At 30.4% G+C, this 20,265-nt stretch overlaps 2 protein-coding genes across 4 annotated transcripts; both read right to left on the bottom strand.

The window, feature by feature from the left end:
* Window positions 1–3,426: 3,426 nt before the first annotated feature.
* Window positions 3,427–7,156, bottom strand: LOC113376486 (protein ABHD18-like). 3 transcript variants are annotated; one of them, XM_026616422.1, is made up of 11 exons: window positions 6,991–7,156; window positions 6,835–6,919; window positions 5,406–5,588; window positions 5,222–5,334; window positions 4,977–5,115; window positions 4,642–4,731; window positions 4,315–4,581; window positions 4,133–4,175; window positions 3,810–3,983; window positions 3,594–3,729; window positions 3,427–3,529 (listed from the first exon to the last, which is right to left on the bottom strand). In XM_026616422.1, exons 1-11 carry the CDS (start codon window positions 7,080–7,082, stop codon window positions 3,463–3,465), a joined length of 1,389 nt encoding a protein of 462 aa, XP_026472207.1. In that variant the 5' UTR covers window positions 7,083–7,156; the 3' UTR covers window positions 3,427–3,462. The 3 variants fall into 3 exon arrangements, with proteins under 3 accessions (XP_026472207.1, XP_026472206.1, XP_026472204.1); XM_026616421.1 differs by having other exon boundaries at window positions 4,127–4,175; XM_026616419.1 differs by having other exon boundaries at window positions 3,810–4,581.
* A 599-nt stretch (window positions 7,157–7,755) lies between these two features.
* Window positions 7,756–9,056, bottom strand: LOC113377633 (translocon-associated protein subunit delta-like). Its single transcript, XM_026618009.1, has 3 exons — window positions 8,697–9,056; window positions 8,422–8,524; window positions 7,756–7,971 (listed from the first exon to the last, which is right to left on the bottom strand). Exons 1-3 carry the CDS (start codon window positions 8,949–8,951, stop codon window positions 7,814–7,816), a joined length of 516 nt encoding a protein of 171 aa, XP_026473794.1. The 5' UTR covers window positions 8,952–9,056; the 3' UTR covers window positions 7,756–7,813.
* Window positions 9,057–20,265: the final 11,209 nt, after the last annotated feature.

Genomic DNA, 20,265 nt, shown 5'->3' on the forward strand with positions numbered 1-20,265 from the left:
TTTTAAATCACTTTACGAGAAACAACTCTTGCGATCACTAAAACTTCAATGAAGAATGATAACCAGCCGTTCAAACTGTCGAGCTCAGCTTTGTTGTTGTTTTGAATGGAAACAAAATGGATGCCATCGGAAACATACAGAAAACTTTGAAAGCATTAAGGCCATCTAACGATACAACAGCAAAATTTCCAGGGGTTTCAAACTAGAAACTAGTGATGTATTGCATCGTGCCTTATGGCAAATTGCTGGTAGGTACTTCAAATATTTTATTTCAAAAGGAATATTTTGTCAAAACAAGCAAAGTTTTTGAATCATTCCAATTGGATTCTTAGTCTCTCAAAAACAGCTATCTTTTGCACATTTAGCTCGATATCTCCTTAACCGCTGGACTTTCCTTTACCAAAACTGATCAACAGATATCTTCCTATCAATAGGAATCGAATGTTTTTTTAAATCATTCAAATCGGTTGATCCGTGCGCCCGAAAACGTAGACGAAAAAGTGCGGACATACAAAACACAAACACATCAATTTTTTCTGAGGTATGCCAAAATGTTCAGAAACCTTTGAAACGGGAAGTATGCCAAAAATTTCGTTTTCGATTTTCGGCCCACTACTATAACTTACCCTACGGAAAGTTAATTAACTATGCCAAAAACAAATCAGCATATCTCCCTATCAATAGGAATCGAATGTTTTTTAAATCATTCAAATCGGTTGATCCGTGCGCCCAAAAGCGTAGATTAAAAAGTGCGGACATACAAAACACAAACACATCCATTTTTTCTGAAGTATGCCAAAATGTTCAGAAACCTCCAAAACGTGAAGATATGTAAAAATTTTTATTTTCGATTTTCGGCCTACTACTATAACTTACCCTACGTGAAGTTAATTAACTATGCCAAAAACAAATCAGCATATCTCCCTATTAATAGAAATCGAATGTTTTTTTAATCATTCAAATCGGTTGATCCGTGCGCCCGAAAACGTAGACGAAAAAGTGCGGACATACAAAACACAAACACATCCATTTTTTCTGAGGTATGCCAAAATGTTCAGAAACCTTTGAAACGCGAAGTATGCCAAAAATTTCGTTTTCGATTTTCGGCCCACTACTATATAACTTACCCTACGGGAAGTTAATTAACTATGTACCACAAATAACTAATTATTCGTTTTCTAATTAGACTCTTATAGGACTGATGATATTTTATTAATGTGGAATTACAGTAGAAATGCTTTAGTCCGACTTCGAAATAGTTTGGAATGTTAGATGTCCGGCATTTTTTCAAAAAAATTGTTTCTTTCAAAAATGTGCTTTTATAGCAAATGAAATTGTTCGTACGAAAGATGCAGAATAAAATTACGAATGAAATGATATATAAATCGTTAATTGTGTTCATATAATTTCATCAAGATTTTGCAATATTTCTTTGCTAAGAACAAAATTTCAAGTCAGTTATCCCTGTGGCAACTTTTCGGATACTTTACGCTTCAAGTCAGTTCTTCCTGTGGCAACTTTGCAGTTATATATTAAATTATTACTAAAGTTAAAAATAAAAATTTATGTATACATATGATTGTATAGTTTTACTTGTCGTCAACGATCATACCATGTTGAATATACCGGTTCTCGTCCGATCACCGAAGTCAAGCAACATCGGGCGTGGGGAACACCACGTATCGTTGACTTTTTTGCCTTAGTATTTTACTGAAATAATATATATAATTACTGTATATTTTGTTATAAAAGATATAAAAATACTGAATATTTTTATATTCGTCTCGCGAGAGAGCTATTGGTACGTTCTCGGGGTGGTCAGACTCATTCGGAAAGACTCGCTACTGTTCGGTAATCTTTGTGACCATGGTAAATTCCGTCGAGAACAAGTGGCCCTACGTTTTACGAAGAATTCGTCTGTTTTTGAAGTAAAACTTCTTCAGGCGCGATAGGGTGTAAAAATTTCTTTAGGCTACCGAGTGTAAATCCGTACAAATGCAACGAAAACGCCAACGTGAAGTTGAACACTACGACGCAGGTAGGCGCTGATGTCGCGAGTCGCGATCCACTCCCGTCATGTCATGCGTAAGTCGAACGCTAAACCCTATATGAACTTGCATTAATTGAATCACGTTTTTTTAAAAAGAAGAGGTTGCTGTATTATGTCCTCATGAATAAGACTTTTCTTAGTGAACAAATGTGTCATGGAATATAATAAATTTATACTGAATTCGTTGAAGGCAAAATAATATCTACTGCCACGGATATTTATGTAGGTTGCCATGCGACAGATCAACAATCATACATTCGTCAGCAGTTTCACAAAAATCGGTTATTGATTACCGGGGGTTTGCCGTATGAAATAATTTTAGTTCTGAATAAATTTTACATAATAACAACTAATATTGATGTAAGTGATGGCTTAGCTAATGGCTGTGTAGGAAAATTAGTGTACATAGAAACGTGGCGATAATGATGAACTTCTACGTTTATGTTTTGAATTCCTGGTAAGATAGGTAACAAAAATTAGAAGAAAGCTTAATAATATCAAACTCTTAATATCAGTAGGACAGCTGTGCCGATTTCAGGAGATCTTCATCTATTCCAATGAATAGAAATAAATCATATTTGCCAAAAGAAATCATTTTCTAATGCCATTAATTCTTGCTGGAGATTTCAATGTCAATTTTCGTTCAGAAAAACTCAACCATTAAAATTTTTTTAAATAATATTTAATTTAACAATGAATAATTCTCCATTTGAATCAACCACAAGATATGGCACGACTATTCATGCTTTTCTCCAGAAATGTACATTAGTTTACAAAGCAAAATTTATGTCTTCATTTCAGTTATCACAACCTTATATCATATAGAAATATGATAGCAATTAATCTATCGCTGTTGTTTTAAACTGTGTTTTAATGTTATGTGATATTAAAAATGATTTTAAAATTCAAATATGTTTTTATTTTATCTAATTGCCTACTCATACAATATTAAAAGTTTTACTTCAATCGCGTGTGATCCTTACGCGCACTTTTTTTTTTTTAAGTTAGTCTACTGAATTCAGTGGCACATTACACATATATATCAGTAGATTTAACCATCAGTTACCACGTTTTTTTAAAACTTAAGTTTTGGTATTCAGAAGGAGAGATATATTCTAATTTTATCAAATGTGATTTTGTAGTTTGATTAATAATATAATTGTTTCTATAATTACAGCCCTATAGTCCGACACAGGGGTCAATCCGGAGCAAGCCAAACTAAAGGATTTCTACTATACTTGTTTTTTATACACCTATAATTAGAGATTCTTATAATTCATATGTAAGACAAAATCAATATTGATACAACTGAAATTCTTAAAAATTTAAAAATTTTATTTTATAACAATTTATATAAATTTTAAAAACAAAATACTTTCTTTGCTGATAAATATATTCTTGTAAGCTGGTTGTTATGTGCAATCTGCATTGTTCATCCATTTCTTTCTGTATCTTTCAAAAGCTTCCTTAATGCACGAACTGTAAAAATGGAACGATATATCAATATTAATTTTTTTAATTATATACTGAAATCCTCATTTACCGGAAAAGACCTTGATGCAGTACATAGGCACTAACATGACCAGCATTAACGTATCGCACCTCTGCTCCAGGCCAAATATCTTCTAGATTGCCACAATTATCTCTAGGAACATATGCATCATCTTTAGCGCAAACAGCTAATAAATAATTTAAATAAAAATTAAAATTAATAGACACAAAGGCATGTACAAAAAATGTCTCTAAAATAAATAAGTACCAATAATTAGAGAAGTATCATATGGAATTGAGAAATTACTAAGATGAGTGCATTCATCCATTACACCCCTCATAAATTGCATTGCTTCTCGCTGCCTCCAATTAAGCTTTTTGACATCAAAATTTTCTTCATCAGAATTTTTCCAAAGCATGGCGCTCATGTATTTTTTCATACCTTCATTCACAGAAGAGTCAGTAATTTTTTCAATATTTCGTTCTAGAACTCCAACATTGCCATTTTTGATAATGTTAACAGCATTGGGTTCCGAACAACAATCACTTTCAATTTTTTTAAATTCTGATGAATCAATACTATACCTATACCTCTCATTTTCCTCAGCATTTTGATCAAAGCTTGACGGCGTTTCTGAAGAATTCATTTTATTTAATTCACAAATTTCCTGAGAATTCAACTCAAACTTTGCATCTGAGGTAATTTTATTTATCAACTCCAAAGACATAGGATTATTAATTTTAACAGGCTGATCACTTAAATGCCTAATTACCTTATTCATCGGCTTGTTAACATCATTATCAATTTTTATAGCACTTAATTTCAAATCCACTTCTTTTGTGGCTGAACCATCCAAATGCTGTTGCATATCCTGTTTTAACTCAGACATGCTTTGACTAAAATTTTGCACAAAACGCTTTCCTGCGAGAAACGCATCATCAACTATTGTAACCATTTTAGAAAGCTTTTCTTTATATACCCCGTCAGATAAATATTGTGTTTCTAACAGTTCCCAATTAATTGATTGACTTAGAACACCCTAAAAATAATATTAATAAAATTAATATTAATATATATATTTGATAGTATTTTTATTTACCCTGGTAAAAACTGCAGAAGCTGTCGACCATGACAAACAAGGAACCAAGACTATTGGTTTTGGCCAATTTGTGGCAGCCAATGACGCCATCTAAAATAATATTTCATTAATAATATAATATACTATGAAATGTTGCTTTTCAACAAAATCTCACCTTACATATGGATGAAGTCTTCATCCTTGGCACAAATAAATTTCAAAGTTAATTATTTTTATCTCAACAAATTTTGACAAAACTTTGTTTTATTTCTACTTTTTTTTATTAATTTGCCTCATTATAACTACTGCTATTACTGTACTCACTTTAAATAAAGCAAAAAAATAAGTGTACTCACATGACCACCCATAGAAAGGCCAGTAACACCTAACGGGCCAAAACCATTCCGTTCACACCAATGAAATAGAACTAGCGACTCTAAAACTAGACATCCTCCCATTACGAATATATCGGTCACATTGTGAAGGCAAGACCGCCTGCAGACAAAAACATCTATATCTTAAATCAAATATTAGAATTTCTATAATTATTGTGAAAAAAAAGTATTAATGCTAACAATTCTCAAGACATAATTATACTTACACTTGGTCTTTAGGTTTCCTTAAGCCATAGAATGGGTTTTCTAAAATGATAGATCCGATACCTGACTCTTTTAAAAGAGGTTTGGCCATTATATTACGTCTTCTCCAAAAATACTATAAATCGAAATAAATAGTTTCAAAATAAAAATATATTTGTGATATTATATATTGCTTATCATACTCACATGATCTCCTGTGCCAGCCAAATGTAAACACATAGGCTTGAAATTGTTCTCTTTCCATTTTAAAGGTAGTAAAATTTGAAAATGGGCAGATTTTGCTGCTTCGGGAACTAAGTCTGGTAAAAACTTATCAAGTGGTGTCACAAAATGGCCCTCTAAAACGCGGCAGTCAGACCACACTTCTTCCTAAGAAAAATTGAATTTAAAAATATTTAACATGTAACAACAATTCTGATTTGAATCGAAGCGAATATAAACTTCTATATATTAACTTGTTTTTAGTTTCTTTTAAATGTTACACCATGAGAGTATTAACACAACTTTATTAGTACATAGATTTCAAAATAAAAAAAAATAAAAATAGTTATAACTGATGGTATTGTTCTGTTTTAAATACAAACTGATTTGTGAATATAAGTATTACAAACATCAATTACTATTTTATCTAGAGTCATTCTAGAGCAGTGGTTCCCAACTTTTTCAATGTCACTACCCCTGTGAACAAGTATGGGAATTGAGTTTACCGCTAGCTAACTTAAAATAATTAAAACCACACAAATTTGAACTAAAATATGCTTATTATCCAACTGCATTTATAGAACAAATGCTTGGTCTTTAATTTTGGCAAAATATTCTTTTTCTTTTTGTGTTCTCTGATTTTCAAGAAACAATCCAATTTCTTCTCGTAATTCGTAAACCCTACTTACAACTTTGCCTCTTGATAACCAACGCACGCCTTAGGGGGCGCCAAAATGAGTTTTGAAAATTAAATTTATAATATTTTTTATTATTTATATAAAATCTAGAATACTTAATAAATTATAATAAACAATCTAACTTAACTAGGGATACGGAGACACAAAAAGCGTATTTGTTTTGCAATGTGATATCAGTAGAAACAAATAACCGATTAATAACTCTGCAAATTAGTAAATAACAACTCTGTTTATTGCTTAATCTGCTTATTCAATTTTTTCTTTGTTTGAAGTTACCGTGAAACCGAAAAGGAAATTATCTAGTGTTCAATCCCATAAGAAAATTTAGTATAACATGCAAACAATATGACAAACTGAAGTTTATCTCATTGTATGGATGTATGCATATGGGAAATTCTAATTAAATTACTCTGCTAATTCTTCCTAAGTGATAATATGATCTTTGCAGTATAGCATGTGCTAATTAGAAACCGTTAATTAGATATGTTTAAGCAATAAAGTATAAATATTTTTAAAATGTATTTAATAAAGAATATTTTAATTAATCATTTTGAATCACAAATTACAAGCTCACAAACTTACAAAATAAGCAATAACTTAATAAAACTCATATCAAAGGGTATTTAGATTAATATCTGTTTTTGCATATGTTCAGGGAGTGTTTACACTTTATACATGTTAAATTACATAATAGTATCCTGATAAAATCTACTCACCTTGGTTATAGTCACAGGATAATCTTTATCTACTAGTTTAAAGCAATTTTCTCTTTTTGATATAATTTTTCTAAATTCAAACAACCTGCAAAATAAACATTTTTATTGATAAATTACAATATTTGTATAAGATAACATAACCTATATTATTGTTACCTTTGTAAGTTTTCTGGTTTACCCCATCCTTTTGTGAAAAACTTAGTTATCAACAAGCGTCGATAAATAGAATCTAAACGACTTGGTGGCATGCCGACTTTTATTTAAAAATCATGTTTTAAAAATACATTTTCACGCAGAGTAGCTACAAATTGAAATCACAATATGTCAAAAGTCAAGGTACCGAGTTTGAAATACTTTCGAAAGTCGCCGCTAGATGCTACACCATCGCCCACGAAACGGCTTTCAAATCTAATCTAACGTCTTGCAGATTTAAACTTATATTTTTATTCATAATCATAATACTTTAGCGAACTGACATTACAGTATGTTTTTCAATTCAAATAATTTGATATGAAGCAAATCTTATTTATTTCTAAATTTAAACTAAATACCTTGGAAGTTTGTGTAACTAACATTTTTTTAACTTGTTTAATTTTGATTTTTTTACTTTTTATACAATATTTCCATGTCAATTTTGTTATAATTTATTTTTACATTTTTGTTATTTTGTAGTATGAAATATGCATAATAAAAATAAAACACTTCTATAACTTCAAAAACTTAGCCTATTTTATAGTTCTAAAGCTTTCATTGTACTATTTTGAAATGATGGAATTGCAATAACAAAATGTTCATGAATATGAGATACACATATTTTCTAATTAATAATGTCAAATTTAACATAAGTTGGAATTCAAACTACAATTCAACTGTAAGATTATTTTGGACTTGATAGCTCTTGTAATGAAAAACTAATTATAAAAAATCCAGATTTGTATTTAAATAAATAAAATTTTAACATTCACTATAATTAAATCATCTATAATAATAATTTGTATTTGGAAGTAAATGCTAAGTAAGCTACACCAACAGCAGCTAATGAGGCAACCAATTCAGAATTGACCCATGGACCAGTAAATGCACCAGGATGTGAAATAACGATAGTCACCAATGACCTGACAGCACTGGCATCTTCACCTGTAATAAAAAAAGTTATAGATATATGTTAAACTATTTGTTTTTTAAACAGAGATGTCACATTCCAAATGAAGCATTTGATTTGATTTTGGTAGTTGAAAACGAGAACTTTACATATACAAAAAATCAAAATTATTTGGGCAAAAAAGGAATAACTTATAAAAGATTAAATAATAAGAAAGGCAAGTGAAAACCATGAAGTTATGAATGAATGAAGTTAAGTTCTTAAAATACAAGTGGACAAATCAAGTCCCTTTAAAAAAATAATTTACACTTAAGTTCTATCTTGAAGCTATGATATTATAAGCTTATAGCTTTGACATAGAATATACAACAAAATAAATTTATAAACTCGCTTATGAGAGCGTAAAAAAACTTCCAATAAAATTTTAAACTCAAATTTTCAAATTATATTATCTCAAATTAGCATTTATAATATCTTCAACTTACCAGATCGCATAGCTTTACGAACTGCAGTATAACCTTCTTCATCATATAATCTCACTTTATGATCACCACTGCGAGCGTTGTTAATTTCTTCAGTCCAGCTAACCTGTAAATTAGAAAAAATGCTTGTACAAATCGAGAGTATAATTATATATATATATATATATATATATATATATATGTGTGTGTATATGTGTGTGTGTACGTATGTAATGTAATGTAAGTAATGTGTATATGTATATACAACTGTGACAAAATATTGAGAATCCCTAACTTACTTGGTATTTATTATCTCCAATTCTAGCAGTCGGCATTACTTTACCATCAATTTCAGCATACAAAGGTATGCCACTAGGAACACTTGGACTGCATTTTAATGTAAATTCAGCAATAAATGCTATATTTGTAACAATTGTAGCATCTTGCGTAGTGAAAGATGTGGCTGTAACTTCTGGATTTGAACAACTTGCCGCTAAAATAGTTGAAACAGTCGCGGCTAACACCACAAAACAGTATAGAATACTTGAAGCCATATTTTAAAATAAAAGATAGACTAATTTTGTTTAATAGAACACCAAGCGGCGGTAAGTACTGACAGAAAATCGAAGTGAACGTTTGCCAATCTTCAGCCACGTAGCTGCCGTATCGAAACGTGTTGTCAAAATATGTCGATAAAACAGGGTTCTGGATTTCTATTTTAAGTGCTGGTGCCATCGCTAAGCAAATCCGCGAACCACAATAAAGTAGTAAGCATAGATAAAAGAAGAGTAAGTAAGAGGTAGTAAGACTAAACTAGCTGTAAGTGGAATTCTGCCTTAAGGCAATTAAGGCATCGTGCCTTAAGGCAAATTGCTGGAACTTCCCGTACCAAAAATTATTATTTTTTTAAAAGCCATTAACATTTTTGAAAAAAATTAGATTTTTGAGAAACAAAAAAAATGCTTGAAAAAAAAGGTCTCTTTATTTTGGCATAGTTTGGAAATTCTGAACTTTTTTTTAAAGCAATCGTACTGCTTTAACTGCATAGAGACGAAATGTCAAAGCGCGTAAGCGCCGCGTCACCGTCTAACGGATAAAAATTGGTACGGAACCCATAGGAATGTAAACAAAATTTATACTTATTGTTAAAATCTCTATAAAATATCTGATAATTAGATGTGCATATGTCTAATGATCATTTTTGACCGCCAAATGGCTTTTTGTTTTACTTTTTTCATTAGATCTCCGAAACCGCTAGACCTGCCTTCATGAAAATTCTTCATCTTGTCAATACAAGTAAAATGTTTTTTGAATTATTCAAATCGGACGCTCCGTTCTCTTAAAAACCGTGTTACCGTTTTTGGCACTTTTTGCCCCGTATCTTCGGAACGGCTAGACCTGCCTCCACTAAAAGTCTCCTTATCAGGACGTCTCCTTATCAGTACGAATCAAATGTTTTTTAAATTATTTAAATCGGTTGATCGGTGTTCTCGAAATCGTCGATGAAATTTGTATCCGAACACATACACACACACACGCACACACGCACACACACACATACATCCATTTTTTCTAAGGTATGCCAAAATATTCAGAACCTTTGAAACGTCGAGGAATGCAAAAATTTTCATTTTCGATTTTTTTGCGATTACTCTATAACTTACCCTACGGGAAGTTAATTAACGTTCAGATTTCAAACTAGTCTTGCCATGCATTTTGTCAATAGACTCCACTTATCAAAATTAACATATTTCGTGTAGCAAATTAATGTAAGTCATTGACCCCAGGTGTTTAAAAAAGACTTATGGCAATTCAACTAATTATAAGTCATAGCTAGTGGAGCGCATGACATCAAGCCTTAAGCCAAATTGCTGGAACGTCCCGTACTGTAATGCACTTTTTGCTCTGTATTTTCGAAACGGCTGGCTCTGCCTTCGCCAAAAACTAATCAGCACGTCTCCTTATCAATACGAATCGAATGTTTTTTGAATGATTCAAATCGGTTGATCGGTGTTCCCCAAAACAAACATTTGTATCCGCGCACACATACATACACACACATATGCACACATACACACATACATACATCCATTTTTTCTAAGGTATGCCAAAGTATTCAGAAACCTTTCAAACCTAAAGATATATAAAAATTTTAATTTTTGATTTTTTTGCGATTACTATAACTTACCCTCCAGGAAGTTAATTAATGTACTTTTCAAATTATACTTAATTTGAATCAATTGTTGATGAATTGCACATAAATTCATTTTTTCTCAAAATATTACTAATGTATTAACCTTTGCCACTCGGTATCCCCCTGAAGGAACAAGGTAAGTTTAACATATCACTCGATTGTCTCCTCTGAGACACTCGGCAGTCGGTGCACACAATGACCACTTATTAAACCGCTTCTCATAGGCCTATGATATTTTGAGTTGATCGATTTGACTATAAACTCTATCACCATGCAAAGTTTTATCAAAATCCCAGAAACATTACGGGACCGCATGGCCACCGATGAGCCCACAATATGTGTTGTTTGGAATTGTCATTTGATAGATTCACCACGAGTAATCCACAATTTCCGGCGCGGTCTTCAAGGTGTTAAGTTCAATTAAATAACAATTGTTTAAAAAAAATATAATTTAATAAAATTAGTTTATTATGACTTTGCTGAATTTTTTGGTCGCCGCGATCAATCTTTTTCTTCTCTGTCGGTGGACATGCGGTGTTTTACATATTTAATGGTCCTTCCTTATCAAAATTGGCGATTTTCCGCAAGAAAATAGAAGAAATAAAAATGCCAAGGCCTAAAAATTTGTATGCAGTTTTACTATTTATCAATGCCCCAAAATCCAAATTTAATTTAATTTTAACAATATAACTAATATTTGACGAGCAAGTAATAATAAAATTAGTAATTAGGGCTATTTTTATAAATAATAATAGCCTGAATACTAAGATTGTTTATACTTATGAATTTCATGTTAGATTTTTATATATAAATTGCATGAACTTTTATTACGTGTTGGCAATTCTAAACAAGTTAACAAAATTAGGAATTATTAATTTACATAAAAGCAGTATTTGAAAGCGCTTCAGAATTCTAAATATTCAGATGGTTAAAATAAATAGTTTCATTGAGAAAGCTATAAATTTACTTCATAAATTTTAGAATGTTCGTTAAAACCATGAACTCCAAAATATATACACAAAGTTTCATTAGAATCGGCAAAGAAAATTTTCAACAAATAACTAGTTATGAAAAAAATGGCTCGACTGATCTTTACCAATAACTAATCAGCGCGGTTACCAATTGATTGCTTTCGAACAATTTTTCATACACTCATTCATTTTCAAAATCAATTCAGGATTTTTGGCGAAAACGAGGGTGAAAAATTTCTGCTAACAAATTTCTTCAAATAACTTTTAAATGTTTGAAAATATATATACAAAATTTTATCATATATATGTTAGTAGTCTCTGCTTAATATTTTATAATAAACAGATTACAGAATAAACTCACATAAAAAAATAAGAGAAAAATTTTGAATTCGGAGCAGTCGTTTTTGAGCAAACATCGACGAAGGCACAAATTTTGGTTCACACACACACACATATTTTATTTCAATTTTGGTGTCAAATGGTTAAGAATGACTTGAAACGACGAGAAGACCCAAAATTAGCATTGCTAATTTGAAATAAGCAAAAAATAATCTTTCCTCTTTTATTCTCAAAATAAGTGATATTAACGGAAGAAGTAGCTTATAAGTGGCAAGTAGCACGACATTCAATTCATATTGCAGTATAAATTGATTTATTCGATGTTTTGTTGATTATGTATACACGTTAACACACACACATATTATATATATATATATATATATATATATATATATATAAATATATAATAAGATAAAATATAAAATATATAACCATATACATGCACATACCGGACCATTATATAAAACGACCATAAAGTATGCATGATCATCAACATTAATTAATGTATAATTATGGTAAGTGCACGATTTTCCATATTTAACATTGGTTCTCGAATATAGGTGAAGGTGCTACTAACATTGAGTGAAGCAAATTCGAAGGCCGGATGCTGAGCAATGCTGTACCAAATCTTATGCAAAAGATATTCTTACTCAACAGTGATCGCGATACTTCACGCGTTAATGCTTCAAATCGAAGTAGTTTGAAATTTATATTTTGTAGAAATAATTAAAAAATAAGTACAAATAAGGTACTAGTGTTCCAAAAGTAATGTGCTAAGAAAAGTAAAAAGCAATAAATCGGACATGTGATACAATACGATATGAAGTTATATATCAAATTTAGCATACTGTGTTTGTTCAACACATAACATTGTTTACATCGATAGCTCAAGTAAGAATTAGTAAGTTTTATAACAATTTATATAAAAATCCAAGAAATATTCACGCAAGATGACAATAAACATTTTAAATAAATATACAGTGGTACCCCGGATAACGTGCTAAATTCGTTCCGAGAGAAAGTTCGTCATGCGAAAAGTTAGCTATGGGAAAAGCGTTTTTCCATATAAATACATAAAAATAAAATTAATTCGTTCTGTGATAATAGAAAATAAGACATAATTTTACATTTACCCCTCCGTCGGTCGGAGTGGTCTGGCCAGACTTTTTTCAACGTCAATTTAAAAAAAAAACTTCTAGTAATTCTATCGACTTGAAATTTCTTGACTTTTCCTAAAATTTTATTAGCTGTCGATCAATGAAAAAATCAGGACGAAAAATGTACAGAAGAATAATTATAAGGATATTAACTCTTTTATACTTCGAACAGGCGGAGTGGTCTGTCTAGACCACCCATACATTTTGTATGAAATATACGCTTTTTGATATATGTAAACCAGTATTTTGTCTTTTTTCTGGTATTTTCTATTCAAACTGCGCTTTATATATTCTTCGCTATGTGTTGTAACATAAATGTTAGTATTTTCACGACGAGAGTTCCTTGAAAACCTACCAAACTTATTGGTCATCGCAAACATTGAAAATCGGATGAGTAATGCGCACATTATCGACAATTTTTCTACCCGTACTGCGTTCGACTTTGTTTTTGGCAAACCTGTAGTGAAATTGTATTTTCAACTTGAATTTTACTTATATACTAATAATCGTTAGTATATAAGACACCAAAAACTCATTTACCCTATATAAATAGAAATATAAATAGAAAAATTAGCTTCAGAATTTTTATAAAAACTATCGATAGTTGCTTCTTATAATCTAAGGCAAGCTTATCATTATACAAATTTCTGATTTTCTTAGCATCAGTCATGCTTTAGAAGAAACATTGAACACGAAACATTTACGAATTTTTGCAGTTCCTTTCATTTGATCAAAAAGTCCTTTATGACTTCGTGCACTAGAAATCTACTGACTGGTCTTTCCTTCCTCGGTTTTAGATGATCCACTTTCAAAGTTTTCTCGAGACCCTTGGGGTGTGAATGTGAATTACCCAAAACAAGATGATTTAGGTGTGAGTTTTTTCTCCATCAAGTATATTTTTACAGCAGGTACAAAAATTTTCCAGGTCCACCTTTTGAACTTTATTTGAGCAGCATATTTTTGACTACAAATGACAACGGTTCAGTACGTTGTGTGAAGCTGTAAGTTGTGTGATCGTTGTTTGGAACGTTCGCGTTCGAAAAAACAGTTCGTTATACTCATTTCAAATATTTGAATATGTAACTTTTGACCTTTACATGTAACGTTCAATTATCCGTTCAATGGTATCTTTTATCGTTAAAAGTAACATTAATCAATATAAAATCTGTGTAATAAGTGCTACCTACAATTTTGTATAAAGCAATTATTATAATTAATAACTAAAGACGTTATAATCATTGCATGTTTATCATAAAGGAAATGATAAGCTGCAAATCTGAACAACCGGCTATGGCGGAGTTAATTCCTGATATCGTGATAGAAAGTAGCTATATCTCAGAAAATGCAAACGACGAGACTAACCAGCAATCAGTTAATCACGAAATTCCAATGGTGCAATTATTGGACATTCAAAGAGAGCAAGGGGCTGCTTGTGGATTTCATCTAACGCGCAGCAAATGGGATCCGTATCCTTGGGTACATATCGTAGTAATATAAAATTGACTATAAGAAAGTAAATCCAAAAATTATTATTTATAATGATTTCAAAATAATTTGCATATAAAAACGTTCTCAAAAAACCTTTTTTGGAGGCTCCAGACTAAACTGACAATCATACATCCATTCCTATTTTTAATAGGACTATTCAAATAACATAACTCAGACGTACGTCTTAGAAGATAATCTGCTAACAATATTAATTATTAAAAATGTAAATATTGGAGGTATAAATTCAAGTCGGTTAATAGCTTTTAAAAGAAAAAAAATTATTATTATTATTTATAAAGTTAATATTTTGATTCTTTTTATAATACTTATAGGTCAGTGCTGTGGACCCGAATTCCCCAGCAGAATGTTCAGGTTTACTAATTGGAGATTGTGTACTGGAAGTAAATGGAGAAGATATACTAGGCATGCGCATTGCAGCTGTGGCTAAGCTTATTGCCGAAGTTGAAAATCATGTCTCTTTATTACTTTGGAGGAGTGGAGAGTATGCTAAAAGAAATCCGGAAGTAATCCCAAAAACTATAAATTGTCTAACATACTAACATCTATGAATTTTGCTCTAATTAAGTAATGACTATTCAAGATCTCATTCCGATTTTTTTTTTCTTGAACGCAGACACTATCTTTTAAAATTTTCAGTTTGATACTATTAAAAAAAAGTTACTGACTATTTTGATTTGAATTGACTGTAAAATTGGTGGCGCAATATAATTGTTTAAAGATAGTACCCTTAGTACTATGAGTAATAATAATAAATAAATTTGTGCAACTTAAGTTGTTTACCAACCAATATCTACAAACATAATTTTAAAATTGTTGTATTGCCTATAAATTACTTAATGTATTTGTTTTAGACTCTATGCAATGGTCCAATGCCTACCACGCTCCAAAGACTATCGGCAAGTGTTGCGACTATTTTAAATGCTATTGAGTGTCCTATTTGCCTTGATACAATTTCTCCACCAGGTATGCAAAATTTATATTTCAACAATTACGGTATTTTGCTATTATTTTGTAACACTGGAAAGCCAAGTGGTTCAACATTTTCGTAAGTTTTGCATATAATTTAGTAACCAAGCAATTTAAAATTTATAAAATATAGAATATACGCAGATTTTGCTACCACAATAAAATCTTAAGAAAATCAAGAAGCATTTTTCAGAATCAGTTTAACATTCAAGACACATAATCATTTAAGTAGTATTGATATTTAAAATGCATCACTTTTCGAATAAAAGCTTTAGTTGAATCAAAAATGAAATGTTATATTCAATAACGACATCAATTAAAAATAGTTACTTTGGATGTTTAGGTTTGAACTTCAAACATATGCTTTTTTTTCTCATATTGTTATAGAAAGACATTTTTGTTATTGTCGAAATAAATGGTAAATTTTTAATTGAGCCTATTATTATTGAGTTATAAATTATTGCTGGATATGGCTCAAATATAGCCTCAAGTGAAAATCGCCTCTCGTGGATATAGTTGCATATATAATAAAAAAAATGTCAGCAAATACTTCGAATATAGATAATTAGTCATAACTGGACTGGACAACTACTGGGTTGCCATCCATCCAAGATTCATATAATAAGAAAAGTCAAAACAATTACTGAAAGTCCTAAGTGTGACAGATTGTAATTAAAATAAAAACAATAAAAAAAATTGCTGGATATGACAATGCCTAACACTGCAGATCACACATCACAAAAGATGCACCAACTCATTTCAAAAGCTAACGTCTATTTTTTTGTGGAATTGTGAAAGAGTCATTAATACCTTTACTTTTACAGACCATTATGGGTTTACTGCCAGCAGCAGAAAAAATTGTAATTTATGTCAATATCATATAAGCGTAAAGTAAAATTTTTGTTGAAAATATGTAAGGAAATTTCACTTTATGATGGACTGAAAGAAAAATAGCCACAATGTCCTATTAACAATTAAATTTAATGATAATATTGATTATATCCAATTAGTCGTTATTTATCAGGAAATTGATCCGCAATACTTCGTTTATCCGCAATAATTTTTTATTGTCCTCCGCTTTACAGCATTTTTAGCCACCTACATTATTCATATTATTTTCATCATATTCTATACAATTCTTACATATATATTTCTTATACATTCATCATATATATACTATCTCTTCTTATATCCTAATCTTCCATTCAATTTTCTTTCTGCAATTCCATTAAATTTTCATTCTTCTTCTTGTTTCTCAATATTCTCATCTTCTAAACTAAACTTCTTTTTTCCTTCTTACTTCTAATACAATTTTTTCTTATATTCTACAAATTAACAATTCTTAATCTACTTTAATATTTTATATTTTTAATTCTGGTATTGCTGGAGATTCGAACCGAATTCCTCCAGCGTGTGAGTCGAGAACGCTACTGAGTGAGCTATTCTCACCACGATTACATGCTCTTGCTCATGATATTGTTTATAATAATATATAATATAATCTATTTGACTTTTTTTGGTTATCCATTTGTTCAATATTTATGTAGCTTGATGCATTTTCCTTAATGTACTCAAAATAAATTTTGGATATTTCCAATAAATATATCACTTTTCACACATATCTAAAGTAGAGTTAAAGAACGTAAAGTTTTCACATCGACGACATTAACATTAAGCAGTTACAAAACTCAATTCGCATTAGAAAAATTGAATATTAAAGCTCAATTTTACCAATTCTTTGAGCATACAAATCAAAATTGTGATGAATTTAATTATGTTTTCATATTTCACTTATAGCTTTACAATGTGTCCACGGTCATTTGGTATGTTCCGCCTGTCGCAGTCGATCAGATCGCTGTCCAGTTTGTAGAGAGCGATATGGTAAAGCCAGATCGTTATTGGCCGATCAGGTTAGAGATAAAGAAATATTAGTTTAAATTTATTTAAAATATTTGAGACTGTAATACAGTAATACATAATCGTACTAGTATAACTTCAGATAATATCATCGAAATGGTCAATTTCGATACTTTGAAAATTTCATGATATATGTAATGTTAATTAAAATTAAAATGGTTGAAAAACATTGCCCAATATTATCATATTTTACTAGGTTTTCAATGCTCTAATTGAAGCGTTCGAGTTACGTGTAGGACCCGATGAGTTACCGCCAGGAAAAGTGCGAGAAAAATTATTTGGGCCAAGAAAAACAAAGAAAAGCCAGGAACAGACAAAACTTCAAACGGTTTCTCATACACACAAATTTTTAGCAAAAATCATGGGCAAGTCTTGCTCAGTTGAAAACCTTAGCAATAGAAAAATGGAGGAAAACAAAATATTGTCTTTGTCAAATGAAGACTTCACAGAGATAAAGTCAAAATCACAATCTACTACTGAAATATTTAGGTAATTAATATATCATTCAATCTAAATATATCAAAGTACCAAATATAATTCTATTTTGCTAAAAATATATATAAATAAAATATATTCTTTCGCAGAAGAGATTTATAGGTATTGTATAGATCACATAGAGTCTTTGCAATAGTCGAATAAATTTTATACACTATTGGTCAGTAAAGCATCAAAGCAACTGTTTTTTATATAACAGAACATTGCTGTTTATTATTTTTTAGTTATTTCTAAAAAATAAAAAAAATGATTTGTAAGGAAATTAAGTACATTTTGCACACATATATACCAAAGCTGTAAATTTTCCCACAGAGTATTTGAAGTCTCACTCAATTCACTGCAGTATAATTCAAAGATTCAATGTTCAGATTTTGCTTCATAAATAAAAAATAACGAATTGATGAAAATTGCGGTAATAATATATCAGAACCTTCAATCAACAAATGTGCAGGTCAACGCTTTGCAGTGGGTAAACCATCCATATAATTTGTCCTTAGTTGCCTCTTTCACTTACATACCACATACTTCTACATTCACAATCCAGTTAGTTACTAAGATTTTTATGAAAATATTTTTATACCTTTTTACGGCAAACGGCCGGGTCAGATAGTATATATATAAATTCGTTACTTGTGATAAAAATAGCACAAAAGCATATCATTGTCGTTTTTCAGGCCACATAGTTCAATATCAATACCTCGATGTCCCTCAGCCAGACGTCTGAATTGGTCTGGTTCCAATGAAAGTTCGCGTTATTAGGAAGCAATTTGTCATGTAATTTTGGATTTAAGAGACCAGTATCAAGAGCATCTTCAGCAGAATGTTTGGCAGATTCTAGACAATATGATAGTGACATTGCTTTAAGGGTACCAGAAATACAGAGCACAACTTGCGAAGAATATATTTGCCCTTATAGTGAAGATTGCGGTGATATGATAAAAGGTCAAAATGTAATCTGATTTTGTTTCGTCTGATTGTCTCTTTTTCAAGATTTTTAAAGATCAGTTTATTAACACTGCACACTTGAAATATCTTATGTTCATCTATTATAATAGATATACTTTTTAATTCAGATTCGGAAATGTTTGATCACATAAGTAAAACTCATGGCCTGTAATGTTGTGGAGTACACCGGTTGATATTAATATACCTTTGGAAGAATCGATCATGAATGTTCATTTTGTAATGATGGTTCAACAAAAAACCATTCATTTAAAATTAACATTACGCCATCATGCAGGTAATGTATAAAATGTATATAAAGAACAAAGAATTATATATCAAAAGGATAAGTAAAGCTGGTTAACGAAAAGTACTAGAATTGAAATATTTTTAATACATCGCAAAATGAGTAATAATTTTTATGAATAGAAAGAATATTTATAATAATAAATAGACGTATGAATAAAGATATAGAAGAAATATTAAGATGTTGATTATAATTAAATAATATAATATATTTTCAACGTTTTAGTGGAATGGGAGATCTTTTAATTTGGAGTTGGTTACAAGGAACATCAGAAAAGCATCTAAATTTCAATTAGAAGTTAGCATTCGAGCAGACCAATCTAGTGATAGTTCTGAAATTATTGAAGAAACTCGATTGTTAAAACAGAACTATTTGCACGAAGCTTCGTTTACTCACTGAAAGATACTAAGTGGAAGGTAAATTTGTAAAACCGACTTTCTTAAGAAAACTATCGGTGGCATTGGAATTTCTTTCAATTGTATATGATGAGTAATAATAATTGACAATACTACAAAGGAAGTTCCAACTATATGCTAATTGTTTATCATTACTTAAACATGTTATATATGGTTAATATTTTAGACATACACATACTTCATTATTACTAAACATTTAATATTTACATATTATAATTTTGTTATAAAATGCATAATTTAAACAGATGTGTCACTCGTATAACATGTGTATAATTATAATGAAATCTTTATAGGATATTCAAGAATCGCGGAGAGGAATTTATTTCAATGAATCTACTTTATCTGCAAATCTAGGAAACGTAAAGTTTTAAATTTAAAGGCAGCAATTGCATTTGTGGAGACATGACTTACATTATATCATGTACATCTTATAAAAGCATGCATTTTTATTTTTAATAATATAATAAAATATAATTGAAACAGCAATCAGAATTTGGCATTCCATAATCTGTTGTGATTACAGTTTGGTTATGATTATTTTTACTAATGTCGATTAGAAGGCAACCCAACAGTTACCCTATTCTAGTTTTGAATAGAAGGCATGTACAATGGTTTGTCCTTTTTTGACTGTGTGATGGCCGGAGGAAATATTTTT

The sequence above is a fragment of the Ctenocephalides felis genome, unplaced genomic scaffold (genome assembly GCF_003426905.1).
Source record: "Ctenocephalides felis isolate EL2017-DRISC unplaced genomic scaffold, ASM342690v1 CF-g0.4_SCAFFOLD_01886, whole genome shotgun sequence".
Classification (NCBI taxonomy): Eukaryota; Metazoa; Arthropoda; class Insecta; order Siphonaptera; family Pulicidae; genus Ctenocephalides; species Ctenocephalides felis.